Genomic DNA, 18,552 nt, shown 5'->3' on the forward strand with positions numbered 1-18,552 from the left:
GACTGCGGTCCTTCTCCTCATCCTCCCTCCCACGGTCCCTGTGCGGCACACACACACCCTGCTCCTGAGGCGGGGATACCCATGGTGTTCATATTCACACACCTCACCAGAGAAGCCCATGCCAGTCCTCCCTGGCACCGCTCACTGAGACAGTGCCCCACACACAGTGAGGCGCCGGAATCAAACGGAGGGAGTGCGGGCAGCAGAAGGAACCAGGCCTGGGAATCAACACACTGGGCTCGCACCTGCACTGAGCCACCAACAAGCTGTGACCTTGGAAAGGCCCCTGGCCTTCTCTGAGCCTCCGTTGCCTAATCTGTAAAATGAGAGTGTCAGACAGCCTGTGAGGTCTAATTTGGCTCTAAAATTCCAGAGTGCCTAATCTCCCCACTGTCTTGCCTCCAAAGAAATACCTGGACCAGGGGGAGAAGACGGCCCAGCGTCCCTGGAGCCCAGAGGACCTTCCCAACAATTTCCATTTTACAGTAACTTGCACTGTACAAGTCTGGACCTTGCAAGACAATTTCAGTGCCTCCTCTGTGGGCCTGCTGGGAAGCCATTCTTTATAAACACAATCTTTTTTTTTTAATCTTTACTATTGAGAGTATTACAGCTGTCCCTCTATTTTTTTCCCCATTGCCCCCTCCACCCGGTTCCTGCCCCACCCCAGGCCTTTGCCACCCTAGTGTCTGTCATAAACGCAATCTTAAAGCATGTATTTGATCCTGCAAAAGCACCACTTACATTTGCTCTGCACTCAATTCTGAGTTCTCATATAGAGGGACCAATGGTCCCAGCTCGTCCAGGACTGAGGAGTCCCCGGATGAGACTTGCTTTGCTCAACCCAAGAGTGTCCTTGGCCACCAGGTCAGTCGATCACTCTACCTCTCAATATATCTCTGGTTTTCTGCTGCCGAAACACCCTCTGCACTCCACGTCAAAACAAAATACAGCACACCTTTCTGGCCTGTATGAACACCGCTGCTCAAATCAACACCATCACAGATCATCAGCCATGCACCCTGGGGTGCCTCAGGACGCTTCTGTCCTCAGGTAAGAGCGCCTTCATGCACCGTGTCCCATTAGGTGCTCTTAGATGGGCGGGGGGGCGGGGGGGGTGTTGTAATCAAGGGAAGAAAACACACACAGAAAGAAATTTTTGTAGGCAACGACAACCACATGAATAAGAAAACCCTTATTTTAGCACTGAACCCTCACCATACGTTAATTCACCGCATTGTTGCTGCCTAAAGGAGACAGCAACTAAAAAACACAGAAAACAACCCAAGAGTCAACAAAAGAATCCACTTATCCACGCGTCGATTTGTCCACGTTTGTACAGAGCACTTATTCTGCGCCAGGTGAACCACCATGAAAGAGAAGCACAAAAACATGGGTTTTGCAATCTCCCATCTACTGATCATTCATGGATATTGATCAGGGCATTTAATGAACTCATTTCCCAAACTGGCTCCACTCTGGGTTCCTATAATAACAATTAGGAAATTAGCTATTTCACCCTTAAGACCACAGAAAAATAAGAGTATCACTAGAAGATCCATCCGTCTCTTCCAAAACACTCATATCCGTGGAAGACAGACATTGTGACTTCCTTTTATGAAACTGACCAGGACGTGTTGAAAAGAGAAGTCAAAGAGCAACAAATGTTTAAAGCAAGAAGACGGAAAGGAAGCGGTGACGTTCCCTGTGGCCAGCGAACTGTCCCAGTCGCCCTGAGAAGCAGCGCGCCGCAGTCAGAAGCCAATCTCGACTGCAGAGAAATCTTAGAACAGGGAGCAAAGGAAGGTAAGTGCCCTGAGCCCAGCTTCCAGGAGTTCTCAGCAGCTGCGGGAGAGGGGGTGGCACGGGACTGTGGCTGGTTTAACCTCAGGCACACGCCTTTAGAAACCAGCAGGCACGTTACATAGTGCAGCAGCTTGAGAGGGGGGGGACAGTGGTCACTTTCAGTCACCAGCTGGTCACAGGAGGGTTGGGAAGACATGTTTAGTTGCAAGAATGCCTGGGTAGGAGCCTCAGTGAGTGTGAGCTAGGAGGCTGATGGTGCCTCACCCACTGGGTGCCCACCGCAGAATCCCAGCCTTCATCTCCGATTCCACCCTCTCCCCCAGCCCCACAGTCAACCATTTAGATTATGATGCCAGTCAACTCTCCCTCACAAATGTCCCAAAGTTGTTTTTCTGTCGATTACCACAGATCTCGAAACACGACCCTGATTCAGGCCTCCATCACCTCGTCGGCCTTTCCTCCTCGCTTCAATCCACTTTCCACCAACCCCCCCCAAACCCCCCCACCACACACACACACACACACACACACACGCACGCACGCACCTATTCAGGAGCTTCTGACCACGCTGAACGTCTTTCAGTTCCCCAAATATGCTCTCAGAGCTCTCGGCTTTGGGCTTTGGGATATGCTGGTCCCTCTACCTAGAGCACCTTTCCCCCAGCCCTCATCTAACTATTATCTCTTTCATTCCTAAGCATCCTTCGGGTTTCCTCTTAGATGTTACTTCCTCTGAGAAGGCTTTCCAGGCTCCCCTAGACTGAGCCAGGCACTTCTCCTCTGTGCTCCCACAGCACCCTGGGCTTCCACCCTCACAGGACCCGTCTCCCTGCACCGAAATAGGCTTTGGTTTCTATTTTTTCTAAGCAAGTCTCTAGACCATGCATTCTGCAAGGACAGAGGCTGGACTTGCCTTGTTTGCCTATGCGTCCTTGTCATCGAAACCAAATGAGCTCGTTTAAATCAATCAGCTCACTCGTGAATGAGCAGAGTGCAGTCCCTTAACTGCTGTTGTCTGTCTGGGCCTCCCACTTGGCCACTAGACTGGCCGGGCTCTCTGACCCACGGCTGGGCTGTGACCTGATTTCTGTGTGTCTCCTCAGCTGGATCTGTCCAGAGGCAATGCCTGATGGGCGCCGTGCTGAGAGGAGGCAGCGTGTTGGCTCGTAGGTTGTTTATTTCTGCACTTCAGGTTGAGACCCATTAGTTTAAAAGCCTGCCAGTGCCAAACTCAAACTCTTACACATAAAACTATTTTGAATATAGCCCAAATAAGCAGACTTTTTGCCACCTAGAGCCCGCCTCCTTTGTAGACCCTGTGAAACTGCCCAACATCTGCTAGTAACGGATCAGACAAACCTCGGGGCTATAGAGATCCCAAACCACTGCTGCCCTTCGTTCTGTGACCCAGAGTCTCCTGACCACACTGACCAGGGACGTCGCCTATGCATCCCCCTCCTCTCTGATCCCACTGCCCCAGAGAGTGCCTCTCTCCCCTCCCCTTCTGAGTTTGGGCCCCACCATGTAGCTTCCCTATTGTGAGGGACTTCCCCCGAATGCAGACCCCTCAGAGCACCCCCCAAATAAAGCTTGTGTGTGTGACTGCCACCTCGTGCTCATGTCTTTGTCCTTGATCAGCCCTGGAATCCCTCCAACTCCCTACAGGCAGAAGTCTGGGGAAGCCGGCATACTTATAATTTCCATGTAGTCTCACTTTGATCATTTTTTAATCTGTCCTGTCACCCTAGGTTTAAATTTATCATCTGGCTTAGTCAGTATTACTTCTAAACCGAATCTTCACCTGCAGAATTCTGTTGCAGCAATTCAGAACGGTCTCCAATTCTCATGACCCTGGTTATCCACCTCAAATCTCATTGGACTTTCAAACTCTAGCCCCTATACCCCTGCCTTGGGCAACCATTTGGGGCACTGGCTCCATCAGTCCAGTCCATGCTTCTGGCCCATGCTTCCGGCAAACAGCCCGGGAGCTATCACTGGATGAGGTAAGAAGAGGGACATGAACTGAGTGCTCTCTGAAGTTTCTAGTTTCCTTCCCCAAGATTCCACGGTTCATAATATTTGCAACAGAGCTTACACTAATGTGGCTGGAGATGGAATCGAGGATTATGGGTACAAAGCAAATGGCACTTAAGGTCCTGTTTGTAGAAAAGAAAAGAGATTTGTTCGCATAATCAGAGCCTGTGCCTTAATTTTTTTTTTATTTGTTATGACATAGAGTAAGCCTGAGTTCCTACTAGAAACGTTGGAAGGAAATAATTCATCATACATGTTTCTGAAGGCCAAGTACATTTTCTTGGTGGAGTTCTAACTATCCAAAAATATCCAAAAATGAGGTCTCACTTCACACAAATCAAATAGCGCCGTGGTAAGAAATGTTAACACACCTTGACTAGTCACTTTCGCTTGTGGACATGAGCCCCAGCCCAGGCTTTATCCACACAAGACTCTTGGTAGGGAGAATGGCTGGGAATCTGAAGACGATGGATCACTCCAACAGCGAGAAGTGATCGTGGTCACGGATTTGAGGGACCTGTTGGTTTGAGTGGTTCTATCTGCCTGTCCTCCCAGCTGCATAGTAACTTTTTACAGAACAAGGCACCCTAATCTTTGCATTTTGCTCTGGCCTCAGAGACATCGGCATCTGACAAATATGTGCACAGGCGTGTTTGCTGCTGAGGGAAAATCCTTGAGTGCTGTCTGTGGTGTCTATCTGAAGAATAAGACCCCCAGCCATAGCCTGGCAATGAACATAGATGAATGCAAATACCAGAAGTAGAAGAAATAGAAAAAGAATGGGAAGCAATATTTGAAGCAATAATGACTAAAAATTTCCCCAAATTAATGTCCCACACAAAAACCAAAGATCCAGGAAGCTCAGAGAACACCAAGCAGAATAAATGCCCCCAAAACTACCTCTAGGTATATTATACTCAAACAGCAGAAAATCAAAGATAAAGGGGGAAAAAATACTGAACGAAGCCAGAGGAAGAAAAAACACCTAACCCAGGGGTGGGCAAACTTTTTGACTCGAGGGCCACAATGGGTTCTTAAACTGGACCGGAGGGCCGGAACAAAAGCATGGATGGAGTGTTTGTGTGAACTAATATAAATTCAAAGTAAACATCATACATAAAAGGGTACGGTCTTTTTTTTTTTTTAGTTTTATTCATTTCAAACAGGCCGGATCCGGCCCGCGGGCCGTAGTTTGCCCACGGCTGACCTATCCTGTAGGTTAACAGAGATAAGAATGACATCTAACTTTTCCTCAGAAACTATGCAAGCAAGAAGAGAGTAGAGTGAAATATTTATAGTGTTTAAAGAAAAAAATACCAACCTAGAATTCTGTATACGGTGAAAATATCCTTCAAAAGTGAACAAAAAATATGTCGTCAAACAAAAATGGTGGAATTTGTTTCTAATAGACCTGCCTTGCAATAAATTTTTAAACAAAGTCTTCAGAGAGAAGGAAAATAATACAGATCAGAAACTCTAATCAACATTTTTTTAAAAAAGAAAGAGCATCAGAAAATGAATAAGTAAAGGTAAAATAAAAACTTATTCTTATTTTAAATTGATCTAACCAATAATAACCTTTTCAAAATTAAAAAAAACAATGTATTGATTATTACAGTTTATATATAAGTGAAATGAATGACAATGATCATAAAAGTGACAGAAGGAATAAGGAATATTTTGTTATAAAAAGGATTTAGGAATAAATCGTTTCAAGGTACTTGGTATTACCATGAAGTGGTACAGTGCTATCTGAAAGTGGACTTGGGTTAGTGGTAAATATATTGCAAACTTTAGGGCAACCACTGAAAATAAGCACATGATAAGATGCTCCACATATCCTATGTGAATAGAGAATTGCAAACTAAAACAAGATACTACTACACACCTATCAGAATGGCCTAAATCCAAAACACTGACAATACCAAATGCTGGCAAGGATGTGGAGCGACAGAAACTCATTCACTGCTGGTGGAAATGCAAAATGGAACAGCCACTTTGGAAAAACAGTTGGCAGTCCCGTACAAAAATAAGCATTCTCTCACCATACAATCCTGAAATTGCACTCCTTGGAATTTGCTCAAAGGAATTGAAAACTTCATGTCCACACAAAACCTGCACACAGATGCGTATAGCATCATTATTCATAATTACTAAACTTAGAATCAACTAAGATGCCCTTCAGTGGGTGAATGGATAAATAACCCGTGTTGCACACAGACCATGGAATCATATTCAGCACTGAAAATAAAGGAGCTATAAAGTCATGAAAAGACATGGATAAACCTTACATCCACATTATCAAATGAAAGAACTCATTCTGAAAAAGCTACATACCGTATGATTCCAACTGTATGACATTCTAGAAAAGGTCAGGCGATGGAGATGGTAAAAAGATCAGGAATGAACAGGGTTGGGGGTGGAATGGAGGAAGAGAGAGTGCAGAGGATTTTTTGAGGCTGTGAAACTGTTCTGTGTATAAACGGTAGAAACGTGTCATTATACATCTGTCAAACAGACTACAACACTCGCATAAATCCTAACATGAACTATGGACTTTGGGTGGCGATGATGTGTCAGAGTAGGTTCATCAGCTGTAACAAATGTACCGCTCTGGTGGGGTGTTGCTAAGGAAAGAATCTGTGGGGAAGTGGGGCGAGGGTTGCCGGGGTCAGGGGACATATGGGAAATCTCTGTACTTCCCTCTGAATATTGCTGTAAACCTAAAACTGCTCTAAAAATAAAGTCTTTTTTGTTTTGTTTTGTTTTTAGAAAAAGGGAATCATGAACATGTATTTGAGGAGAGGTGAGAGAAGGTGATGGGATTGCAGGTACTAGCAAGGGGCTTCTAGGACTCCGGTGAGTTCTTCATCTGAATGGCAGATACACAAACGAATCACTGGTGAGTCTCCCGGTCCCTGGATGGACCGCCCCATGCTGGCCTCAGAGGTAATGGCTGTTGAGATCACAGCTTTGCTTTTGCTTCAGCCTTACTTTGAGTTGTGTCTTCATTACTCATAATTAAAATCACCCCAACTAATACGGCCTCTTAAATTGAACACAGTACAACTGGGGTTCGATTTAATATAAACCATCATTTGATCCTATTCTGTGTTGTCTAATCGCACCATTAAAAGCTTAGCACATTAATTACTCCAACTGGAAGAAAGACTTGTTTGGAAAGAAGAGACTGTCATTATAACAGCTCCGTGTTTTTTCCAATGTGCAAAGGCCTCTTCCTTGAAAAGGCTCTGATTAAGCACGTGTGACTCCAAGGACAATGGGGTTGTTTTTTTAATCTGTAAATCACCAAACAGAAAAGAGTCAGGCTTGTACTCTGGCCCGGGCAGGGAGCGGCTTAATCTGGCCGGAAGATCACACATTCCCCGTTGGAGTGATGGGCTGGAGGTCAGACCGCAGGGTGAAGGCAGTGACCACAGGGCGTTCTCCAGAGGAGAGCAACAGGGAAATGAGGAGATTTAGCTCAGAATGGGGCGCGGCCAGTGCTTTTTTAACCTGCAGAATAAAGAGCTGTGGTTTCTCCTCAGACAAGTCCTACCCTGGAGACGGTCCTGCTGAGGAAATGATTTCAGTCCCGCTACTTGCAGATATAAAGAAATGGGTAGGCAAGAAAAGGGGGCCACGCCCGACTGGCATGGCTCAGTGGCTGAGCATCGACCTATGAAACAGGAGGTCATGGTTCGATTCCTGGTCATGGCACATGCCCAGGTTGCAGGCTCGATCTCCATTGGGGGGCGTGAGGGAGGCAGCCGATCAATGATTCTCTCTCATCATTGATGTTTCTGTCTCTCCCTCTCCCTTCCTCTCTGAAATCAATTTAAAAAATATGTTTTAAAAGTGTTTGCCCAAGACAACTGCACCCCCGTGTGCCCCCGGTCCAGCTCCTGCCCCTCGTTCCAACAGTGATCTCCCTGATTACCTAGGGTCCAGCAGGAGACGGCCCTCAGGAGTGGGGCGCTGCCGTAGAAGGCGTGCATGTACATGAGGTGCACCATCAGCTCGGCCAAGCACCAGCAGACGAAGAGGCGGCCCAGCCCCCGGGCCAGGACGGGCAGGCTGAGCCTCAGTGGGCAGTGCTCTGGCTGCCGCATCTAAGGGGAAACAAGAAGTCATCAGACTGCACCTCCATCTTTCAAACAGTCCCCAAGACAGTGGTTTTAATGCACTGCCTCAAGCATCACTGCTGTATCTACGAAGAGAGGGTTGGTGTCGTTTGCCTTGGGAGCACTCCATGTTCTTGGGTTAAAAAGTCATGGCTGAGCCTGAAGCCTGTCCCAGGGTAAGAACAGGACGGGGTCGACCAGCCAGCCTAGAATCAAGAGCCAAGCCGCGTTCCACAGACCTTCACACCAGCAACCACCCTGCCAAAACCTGGGACTCTGGGGTCCCTTGGGGTTCAGTGCCACCCTGCCCGTCTTCATCCATTACCCCCTCACGTCTAAGGCTGGTGAAAGTAGGGCCAAGTCAGGAAGGGGCCCCGGGCTGATAAGAGAAAGGCAAAGTGAGAGGTGGAGCCTGAGGACAAGGGAAAATTAGGTGCGGGTGTGTCATCTGAGCTTAAGTTGTGTTTGAAACCAGGCAGCGTAAACTCTAACAGTCTCTGGCTGAGCAGGTAGTACAGGGTCATCGTTAAGAACACGGGATCCGATTCTAGCACAAACCACACAGCTGGGTGATCCTGAGCAAGTTGCTTACCCTCTCTGAGGCTTGGTTTCCGCATACATCAAAGGGGGGGAAATGTTGCGGTGATTAATATAATAAACAAAGGCCTGGCACATAAAAAGCATTGGACGACTGGTAGTTAATCCCTGGTCATGATGTGCACTGCACATTCTTCACCTTCACCTTCTTCCCTCGTGGCGTCCCAGACCACCAGACACAGGGTACAATCAGGACACGCACGATTCAGAGCCAGACGTCAAAGGTGACACAGGGATGCCCGGGTTATTCATAGAGACAGACAAACCACTCAGAGTAGACTCAATACCCGTGGACAATACAGACCCCAAAAATCAAAGTCCTGCCCAGGTAGCCTGGTTCTGTGGCCTCGCCTGACAGCCTGCTGTTTAGGGATGCACAAAGTTTAAAGCACAAAGATGGCGAAATGCATAGGCAAGCTCTAAGATATGAAGTGGATTCCATTTCGGCCTTACACCACTGGACCAGCAGAAGACAAGAGGGAGTGTGGGAGTCTTCTAGATCTGACACTCCTCAGGGCAAAACTTCCCACCGGGTTTAAGAAGGCACAATTCCGTGCCTCCACTGGGCCACAAGGGACTTCTCTGCAATGCTCAGCCTGCCGTCCTGGCTGGATGCCTCCAAATGCAGGGTAACAGGAATGTCTACATGGCAGAGAACAATCCAATTTTTCATTCTATTTGCTTTTACCTAAAACAGTGGTCGGATGGCTCAATTGTCGGAGCATCATCCCGTACACCAAAAGGTTGTGGGTTCTATCCGAGGTTGGGGGCGTGTGGGAGGCAACCGATCAATGCCTCTCTCTCTCTCCCCCACCCCCCAAATAAGAAGTATGTTCTTGGGTGACGATTTTTAAAAAAGTGGTTACTGGTCTTTCTTCAGAGTAGGGTCATTATCACAGTCTATTTATATCTTCAGTCTAGTAGCCTCCCTTTGATTTTAAAAAATCAGCCTTGGTCCCTGTCAATCCAGCAGGAAGAAAGGACGTGCTGTCCACAGCTCACCTAACGAGCAGATTGCTCTCCTGTCTGCGTGCAAAGCAGTTCATTCGAGGTATTTCCAACGTGGGGGGAGTGCCAGCCTTGAGACCACTGGAAACTGCATCAGCGGGAATTCGAGGCGCCACTAAAAAAATGCACGTTAACTCATCTGCAAAGTGCATTTTAAAGCAGATTGTATTTTAAAACCTCATTTCATGCAAATGGCATAAAAAGGAATATTGAAGGCTTTTAAAGATATTCTGATGATGAAAGATGACAGTTTTCAAAGAGGAAGAGTTCCTCTCCTTCTCACAGAAATAACTGAGTGTCTGAGAGCTTGAACGAAAGCTTCCCGAGCCGGCCGTTCCCTTGTGCCTCCGGGGTGCCAATCTCTGCGTTCGGGTCAAGGGCGTCGGAGTCGCGGTTTATCCCTCTGTGGTGGGGGAGCTTCTGCCAGCCAGTGGTCACAGGTGATCCCCCTGCTCACAGCCAGCCATTCCCCAGTCAGACCCTGGCTGCCCCTCCCCAGGCATCCAGACCCAGGCGGTGGTAGACAGCGGTGTCTGCCAGAGCCACGAGTGGGTATTGCTGCCCCAGGACGGGGCCCGGTCTGGCCAGCCTGAGCCGCCAGACCCGCGTGTCCACAAACCACGCCGCACCTTCTCCCTGACTACCGGGCGCTCAGCACCTGGGCATGAAGAGGCTCCCCGTCTTTAATCCTTCCACCCCCATCTGCTCTCTCTGCCTCCACATCACCATCTGTAAAGTGGTAATGACAACAGTAGCTCTCTCCCAGGGCCTGGCTCGGAGCAGCGCTCAGTTAGTATTATTTATTACAATTCGTATTATTCCAGGTAGATGCTGGAACCGGAGCCCACTCCAGACCCTGAGCAGTGCCTCAGGGACACTGACTGTCTATCCAGCTCGTGCCAGCCCCAGCCCCTCAGGGGCTGGGCTCCCCCAGGCACCTGCAGCTACTGCCTGGGTCCCTCTTCCGCAGGGATAAAACCAGCACACTACCCAGAATTCCCTGCTGCTGCACCCACCAGACTGGACACCCAGGGTCTCAGTTCTGGCCTAAACTTACCCCAGAACGGCCAGAGCAAAAATAACAGTAATGGTTAACACCTCGTAGCATTCATGTGTCAAGCCACATTACGTATACACACTCATTTAATTTAATTCCTAGTCAAGGCTGCGAGGGAGGTACTATTACTCTTCCCATTTAACTGATAAAAGAAACTGAGTCACAAGGAAGGTGAGTAACTCACCAAACACTTTCCAGCCCCCACTGAACGATTCAAGCTCTTCCGAGTGAGGTGTGGTGGCCCAGGCTCCTCGCTAAGCAAACCAAGAGCATGTCCTGCCTTTCCCTCATCGCCCCCAGGCCACCCCCAACCGCACCCCCCTCCCACCCATCCCCAGTCCGCTCGCTTACCCCAGCTCAGTATCTGAATTCCACAGACCACGGGATTAAAACAAACAAATAAAAAAAACAGAGCCTGAAACTCCAAATGCCATCAGGGATGGCCCTCAAGTTAAGGCATGGAGACCTTTTAACAGGCAAATGTTACCTGTTCGTGACGGAGGTGTGCAAATTCCACGTGCCTCACATTACAGAGGACACTTCACTTCCCTCACCTTGTGTGTGCCAATCTGTGTGCTAAAAAATGGGTGAGAGGTTCCTTCTCCCAGGGGTGTGCCCAACAAGGTCCTCTTTGCAGGCGGGCTTGCAGATTTTATGTGGGACTCTGCTGCCCCCTGATGGCACAGCTCCATCTCCAGCTCTCAGTAGTTGGTAAGCATGGACCTGAGAGTCTGACTGGGAAATTCAGTATTACGAGTCCTTCTATCTGAAGGCATTTATTCAAGCACTCCTTCAGAGCAAGCCCCGCTCACAAGCCCTTCCAGTCAGCTTTCTTCCTCACCACCCCACCTTCCACCACTAGATTAGCTTCCTACTTCAGCTGCACCCTTTTGATCCCCTTTTCTCGTAGGAGGTAAGTGCCCCGCAGGCACCTTTGGCTGCTGCAAAGACCTCCTGGCTGGGCTTTCATGTGCCCTGTAGCTCACTAAACATTTTGCCTTTTCTAGACCAACTTCTCTATGAAACTTCCTCGATCGTAGACAAAGGTTTCAATTTGTCTTCCCGAGTTTCCCACTTTTGGAAATTACTTCCAACTTGAAAGGGGTAGAAAAGACAGAGCCAGGACACGGGTGCCACCCAGGCCCCACACCTGAGTCCCTGGGGGAAGACGCCAGCCTTCCTCATCCCCAGAGTGAAGCTCAAGTGAACGGGTGCCCTTGGCCGAGAGTTCAGGTGGCAGTCATCTCAAAGCTCGCCTCTGAGCGACAGAGAGAGGACTTGCCTGGCCTCCCAGGTTCCTGCCTGGCCCCACGGGGGGCAACTTCAGAGCAGACGAGAAAGGAAAAGAAGGATGATTTGCATAAACACAAAGTGCACATCCTACAGGGCCAAGCTCCTCCATGGACAAGAGGCAGTTAGGAAAATAATGTTTCCATGTTTCTCTGAGAATCACTATCTGGCTTCAGAGAGCTGTGGGGGGAGAGAGGGGAGGGTGTGTAGTCCTCTCAATGGTGAGGAGACTGTAAAAGGCCTGAGCCCACCCTACCCTGTGCCCCCCACCCCTACCCCAATCTTTTGAGGAGCTCAGGAGAGTGGTTCTCAACCTCTAGATTCATCAGGACCACCTGGAGGGCCTGTGAAACCACTTGACTGGGCCCTGCTCCCCCCACCCCACCCCCACCCTCCACCTTGAGCCTCTGACTCAGCAGGTCTGGGAGGGGCCTGAGAATCTGCACGGCCACCAAGGTCTCAGGTGATCCTGGTGCTGCTGGTCCAGGGAACACTCTTTGAGAACTGGAGTTAGATCAGCTGTCATCACTACCCACCTCTGTCTTACACGATCATTTTAAACAGAATTTTCAAACAGATTTAAAATTACTTCAGGACAAAAGAAGGATCCTATGCAACCCAAACTGAGGTATGCAAATCCACAGGCTAAACAGTGTTTGCCTAGAACACCAATGCCACCTACAGATTTGCAGAGGGAAAACAGCTAAATTATTTCACGGGCACTTTTATAACCTGACATTATTGTTATCATGCAGAAATATACTTTCGAGGACAATGCATAACTTAGTGGAATTTTTTAAGACAGAATTAAGGGACTTCTAAGAACCCTCTGACTTTTCCAGGGGTCACGTTTCGTGTTCTCCTCTGAAAAAGTTCCACACTTTAAACCGCACTTCTAGGCCTGGGGGGGGGGGGGGGGGCCTTGCACGTGTGTGAACTGTGTGCACATGTGTGTTCTGTGTGTGCATACATGTGCTGCGTGTACTGTGTGTGCATGCATGTTATTCTCCTCACCTCAATCAGGATTTTGTTTTGATGGTGAGAGGTAGGAACCTCCCTGAGAAAGGCCGTTTTAGGTGTTTCCAGCTACTAACACTGTAGGTGAATTAATCGCATTAACATGTTCCATGAGGCTAGCCGTGGAATAAGAAAGAAATCTAAGTGGGAGGAAAAGTGAGGTGGGAATGGGGAAGGTGGCTTGACGTGAGCTTCAAACCAGGTTGCTGTGGAGTGAAGGCTGGCAGGGTCCTGGCAGACACAGGCACCAGACGCAAAAACACACCTGCCCACCGACCCTCCGGCCCCACCCATCACCCCATCTAAATCGCCCCGAACAATCCCAGGCTACGGCAGTTTGTGAGAATAGGAGAGAGCATACTATCTGCCAATCAACAGCTTAGACAGCTTCTCCTTCTACTCTGCAAGCAACACCATGAGAATGCAATTTCTTCCTTCCCTGGGACTGCCCCGCAGGCTCCCCAGGAGGTCCTCGCTGTGCCCAGTTATTACTCCTGGTTGTCACAGTCCCTCGAGAATCAGAGTTGGGACAAGTCGAGTTTTATTCTGAAGGCTGATTTTCCTGAAGTATTTCTTATGTTAAAAGAAAAAAAATCCAGACAGCCCAGCCAGTGTTGCTCAGTGGTTGAGCATCAACCCATGAACCAGGAGGTCAGGATTCAATTCCCGGTCAGGGCATGTGCCTGGGGTTGCAGCCTCGACCCCCCAGTAGGGGGTGTGCAGGAGGCAGCCAATCCATGATTCTCTCTAATCATTGATGTTTCTATCTCTCTCTCCTTCTTCTTTCCTCTCTGAAATCAATCAAAGTACATTTTTTTAAAAAATCAAGACAATAATGTGATTTAAATTTGTGAGCACTATGCCTGGCTGGTGTTGCTCAGTGGTTGAGTATCGACCCATAAACCAGGAGATCACGGTTCAATTCCTAGTCAGGCAATGTCCGGGTTGCAGGCTCAACCCTCAGTAGGGGGCATGCAGGAGGCAGTCGATCAATGATTCTGTCATCATTGATGTTTCTATCTCCCTCTCCTTTCCTCTCTGAAATCAATAAAAATATTTTTAAAAAAACAAAAACAAACTCAGGGGTCACTTGCATGAAATGGCAACAAGGACAGAGGCTTAACCTACAGAACACTAATCCAATTCCTAGGGACCTACCTGTCCGATGAACTCGGGGAAGCTGAGGATGGGCCCGTTGTGGAAGACTGGGTAATAGAAGACATAGGCCATCATCCAGGGCAAGGAGTAGAAGGTGCGCCCACAGGGCAGCTGCTGCCAGCAGAACTCGAGGCTGAAGCTGGTGTAGTACAGGCAGCGGACGGTCAGCGTGAACTGCAGCAGGTAGTACTCGTTTTCTGTCTTGTACCACCCTCTCTGCAAAGTCGCCAGGAAAGAACAGCCCATGAGTGGCAAGGAGGGACATGGCCCAGTCTCCAGGGAAGGAGATTTCTTCCACAGGTAGAGCCACCGTGCCATGAAGGGAGTCGAGAACCACTGAACAGCAGGTAAATCCATGGTAATCGAAACAAGCAGTTAAAGAGCAGCGGGCAGAAGAGTGTCTCTAATATCAACCATCAACTCAGCATTAAGCCTGATGCAACATAATGAAGATTTTCCCAGTATGCACCTGTCGATCCATCCAGTGGGTATCCTGGAGGTTAGCCACTACCCATGGACACTGTGACAGCTCCTCCAACAATTCTGAAGACAAAGCGAGGCTTATAAATGTCACACGGATTGTCCACTAGCTCATCTTTCCCATCAGGTGCCCATCCAGGGCACACGAATTCCAAGTGCCATCACTTGAATCAATGAGTGAGTGGATGAATGAATGAATGAACAAAAATAATGACACCACAGGAATTCCAGCTCTGCAGTGATTTAAGAAAAAATATAAAAAACTTTCCAACATTTTCTATGCAAAGAAATACCCGCCTTATCTGTCTCGGGGGCTATCATGGGCACCAGATGAGACAAGGCTTGTGCGAGTTTCCTGTAAATTGTACAGTACTCTCCAGATGACTTCTGATGACATGCACAGGGACTATTGCTTTCTTTTCTCTCTATTGCTGACCCTCTGTTCCTGTGATATTTGCCACCATCTATGCCTACCCAACCTGGAAGAAAAGGTTAGCCCTGTGCAACCTCAGAGGGCTAAGATGGCTTCAAGGTTAGCCCTGTGCAACCTCAGAGGGCTAAGACGGCTTCAAGGTTAGCCCTGTGCAACCTCAGAGGGCTAAGACGGCTTCAAGGTTAGCCCTGTGCAACCTCAGAGGGCTAAGACATATATGGCTACAAAAGATGACTGCAGAATGCAACACCAGCGTTCACATGCATCAACTGCACATGGCCACTAGGAGGAGCCCCATCACAGTTCTTCAATTGTTTCCTGAAAAAGGGATCAACAGGATGGGGGCACCACCCAAGGGACCTTCTCCTCCCCAACGGAGACACTTGCCTTAATTTCCTCCACATCTTGCAGCCTCAGCGTGGAGAGCAGGAGGAGAGAACAGAGCCATGACAGGAACAGTGACCGGAACTGGGCTACGCAGAAGGAGATGACGGTGTGGAGGAAGATCATGGCCGTTCCTGGGGTCCCCAGCACACACCAGCAGGCCCACATCCCGTAGGCGGTGAGGAACCAGGGTCTGTGCTGTGGACAGAGGACCCGTGAGAGAGGCACAGAGGGAGGGGGAGGGAAGAACAGAGATAAGGGGGAGCTAAGGGGCATTGTTATGGGAGGTTCCACCTACGAGAGGCTAATGCTTGGCGACCCCCTGCACACGCTCTCCTGCAAAAGTGATGGTGAAAGCAAGTATTGGTGAACATCTCCCAGGAGTCTTACTGAGAAACACGGGCCATCCAAACCACAAAAGGCTTTGAAAGTCTAAACCGCAGATTTAATATTAAATATTTAATTACATTTTTACTTCATTAGCATATTATTTACAGTCTAATTTATGTCACAGAAAACGTGTATCTTACCTGCTTTTTGTGATATTGAGGCCTTTGCACAGTCAACCTGATTAAAACATTGTCTCATTTTAGAAGAGTCAGAGACTATCTTTCTATTTAATTATCAAGTTTTATAGTGATTGCCATTGAGTAACTAAATAGGTAAATTAGCATGTCTTTGCTTTCATGATAAATTCTTGGTCATCTCTGGCTCACTTAAAAGCCACAATGATGTTTAACATTGTTTGAGAGGCAATATATCACAGTGGTTTAATCACTCATGCTTTTAAGTCCAACGGCCTAAATAAATCCTAGTGTTCCCATTAACTAGCTGTGTGACCCTAGGTAACTTGCTTCATGTCTCTTGTGTCTCAGGTTTTTTTTCATATATAAAATTAGGATAATACCAGTACCTCCTTCAGAAGGTTATTGTGAGGACTTAGCAAGTAAATGCATGTGAAATGCTTACTAGTACAGTGGTCTCTGCATACACAGTACGAACAGTAGAAATTTCAGTTGTTATCCTATAGGGAAATAGGATGTGTCTTTTCAGCGTGCATATAAAATATGGTTTCCAGGAATGTCTTCTTGTAAAAACAAAAAGCCTCCTTGAAGGGAAAGGCAGATGTGGGCTGTAAATTGTAAATCCCATTCTTAGATGCTAACTCTTCCAAAAAAAAAAAATTTGCTGAAGTACAATTTTTCCTAAACCTATACTCCAGCTCAAGAGAGAACGTTTTAAATGCGCGATTATGTCAGCCACTTTTAAGTTCCAAGAAAATCAGAGAAATCTGCAGTTCATTTTTACTATTTTTCCATCCTACCGCCCACAGGAAACAGCCACATAAATTTGCTTCAAACTTTCCCCCAAACACTCACCTCTGGGCAGAGTGCAAGTATAAGAAACAAGGTCGCCAAGGGTGTTTTAAGAAGTAGTCACAACAAATGAAAAATTTTTTTAAAAAGGTTCTTTTGCAACATGACCTACAGCAGCATTATTTACCGCTTGGGATTGTTTCATGCTACGTACATGCACATATACATTTTTATTAAGTGCTATTTGATCCATTTGGAAAAAGCCTGTTTTCTGGGATTGGTTTGGGAATTGAACCACAGACTTAAGCTGCTTCAACTTGGAAACGCTGACCGAACCTTCAGGAAATACTTCATCGTGCTGTGCAAACCCCATGTGCTCGAGAGATTCTCTGATGAGTTCCCCGTCCTCGCAAAGGCTACCTGGGGGCACGTGAGCGGGTCCCATATTCCATTCCCCACTGTCTCCCTCCTGCCAAACAGTCCAGGCAGGCGACATCTGATGTCCTTCTCTCTAAGACTTCACAGAAAATGCTCTCTCGTTCACCTCGTGTTCCCTACAAACCCTCACACCGCCCACCCATGCTCACCCATGCCCACCCATGCCCACCCATGCTCATCCATGCTCACCCATGCCCACCCATGGGTAAAGGCAAATCTACTACATATGTTCACAGCGAACAGGCGAGGAAAAGGAAAAGATGTGGACAATGCAAAAGAAGCACCTATAAGATACCGGTTTTCATACTTTGTCTACAAAAATGCATGGACACAGACCATATGTGGTGAAGGCCTGGGGCAAGGGGGAGGGCGTGGGCCAGAAAGGGGCTAATGGGGGGGGGGGGGGGTATATCTATATAACGTTCGACAACAAAGATAAATTTTTTAAAAATGCAATTGTAATCCTATCCACAAAACTCCACTAAAATCCTGATATAGGGTGAGTAGCCCTCCATGCCTCATTTCAAAAGTTACACAGCATGTAACCTTTGGGTTAGCATTCTCCTCTCAGCATAATTCCCTGGAGATCCATCCACGTTGCTGCAGGCACCAAAGCTTGGCTCCCCTATTGCTGCATAGCATCCCATGATGTGGACGTAACACCATTTGCTTTTCACCATTCGCCCGTTGGAGGACATCTGGGCTATTTCCAGTTTGGGGCCATCATAAATAAAACTGACGTGAACATCTGTGTTCAGGTTTAGTGTAAAAAATAAGTGTTCATTTCTCTGGAACGAATGCCCAAGTGTGAACTTGCTGGGATGCGTGATAGTGACATGTTGAGTTCTGTAAGAAATTACAAACAGTTTTCTAGAATGGCCATCTCAGGTTCTCACCAGCAATGTATGAGTGGCCCAGTTTACCTGGATCCTCAGCAGCATTTGGTGTTTGTTACTGTTACAGCTGAGCCATTCTGGTGGGTGTGCAGGGCTATCTCGCTGCTCTTTGAAAGGATATCAAAGTCCGAGCAACCTGAAGCTGGAGAATAAGACAGGTTGAACTTTGCTGGATGCAAAATTCATCAGAACGATCCCAACCCCTTAACTCTCTTTATTCCAGGCTCTTCCATTTCTAATAAAGATAAAAGGGAAAGCAGGGGCAGAGGAGAAACTTCTAAAACACCTAACAAACATTGTTTAAAAACTGTCCTCAGTTTTCTGGCAGAAGAGATGAAGCCAGACTAAGAATATGATGGCCTTTCTGAGGGGACACAGGGCTTACTGCGCAGACTGAAGTCGGGAGGCGACCTTCCCCTACTCCCCCTGCTCCTTGTGTCCACACTGAACCATTTCTCAAAAGGGGGCAAGGGAAGCTGGCTCTCTACTTGATGGCCTCCCTTAGAAGACTAAT

At 47.8% G+C, this 18,552-nt stretch overlaps 1 protein-coding gene across 2 annotated transcripts in view; it reads right to left on the reverse strand.

Annotated features, from left to right (window-relative positions):
* HHAT (hedgehog acyltransferase) overlaps nucleotides 1–18,552 on the reverse strand; it is a 163,543-nt gene that overhangs the window by 114,840 nt on the left and 30,151 nt on the right. For both annotated transcript variants that reach the window (XM_070395775.1, XM_070395773.1), the window contains exons 5-7: nucleotides 15,392–15,586; nucleotides 14,092–14,307; nucleotides 7,781–7,952 (exon numbers count right to left, since the gene is read on the reverse strand). In XM_070395775.1, coding sequence (XP_070251876.1) covers nucleotides 7,781–7,952; nucleotides 14,092–14,307; nucleotides 15,392–15,586 — 583 coding nt within the window. The remainder of the gene's footprint in view (nucleotides 1–7,780; nucleotides 7,953–14,091; nucleotides 14,308–15,391; nucleotides 15,587–18,552) is intronic.

The sequence above is a fragment of the Myotis yumanensis genome, unplaced genomic scaffold (genome assembly GCF_028538775.1).
Source record: "Myotis yumanensis isolate MYYU_CA2020_CCGP unplaced genomic scaffold, mMyoYum1.0.hap1 SCAF_17, whole genome shotgun sequence".
Classification (NCBI taxonomy): Eukaryota; Metazoa; Chordata; class Mammalia; order Chiroptera; family Vespertilionidae; genus Myotis; species Myotis yumanensis.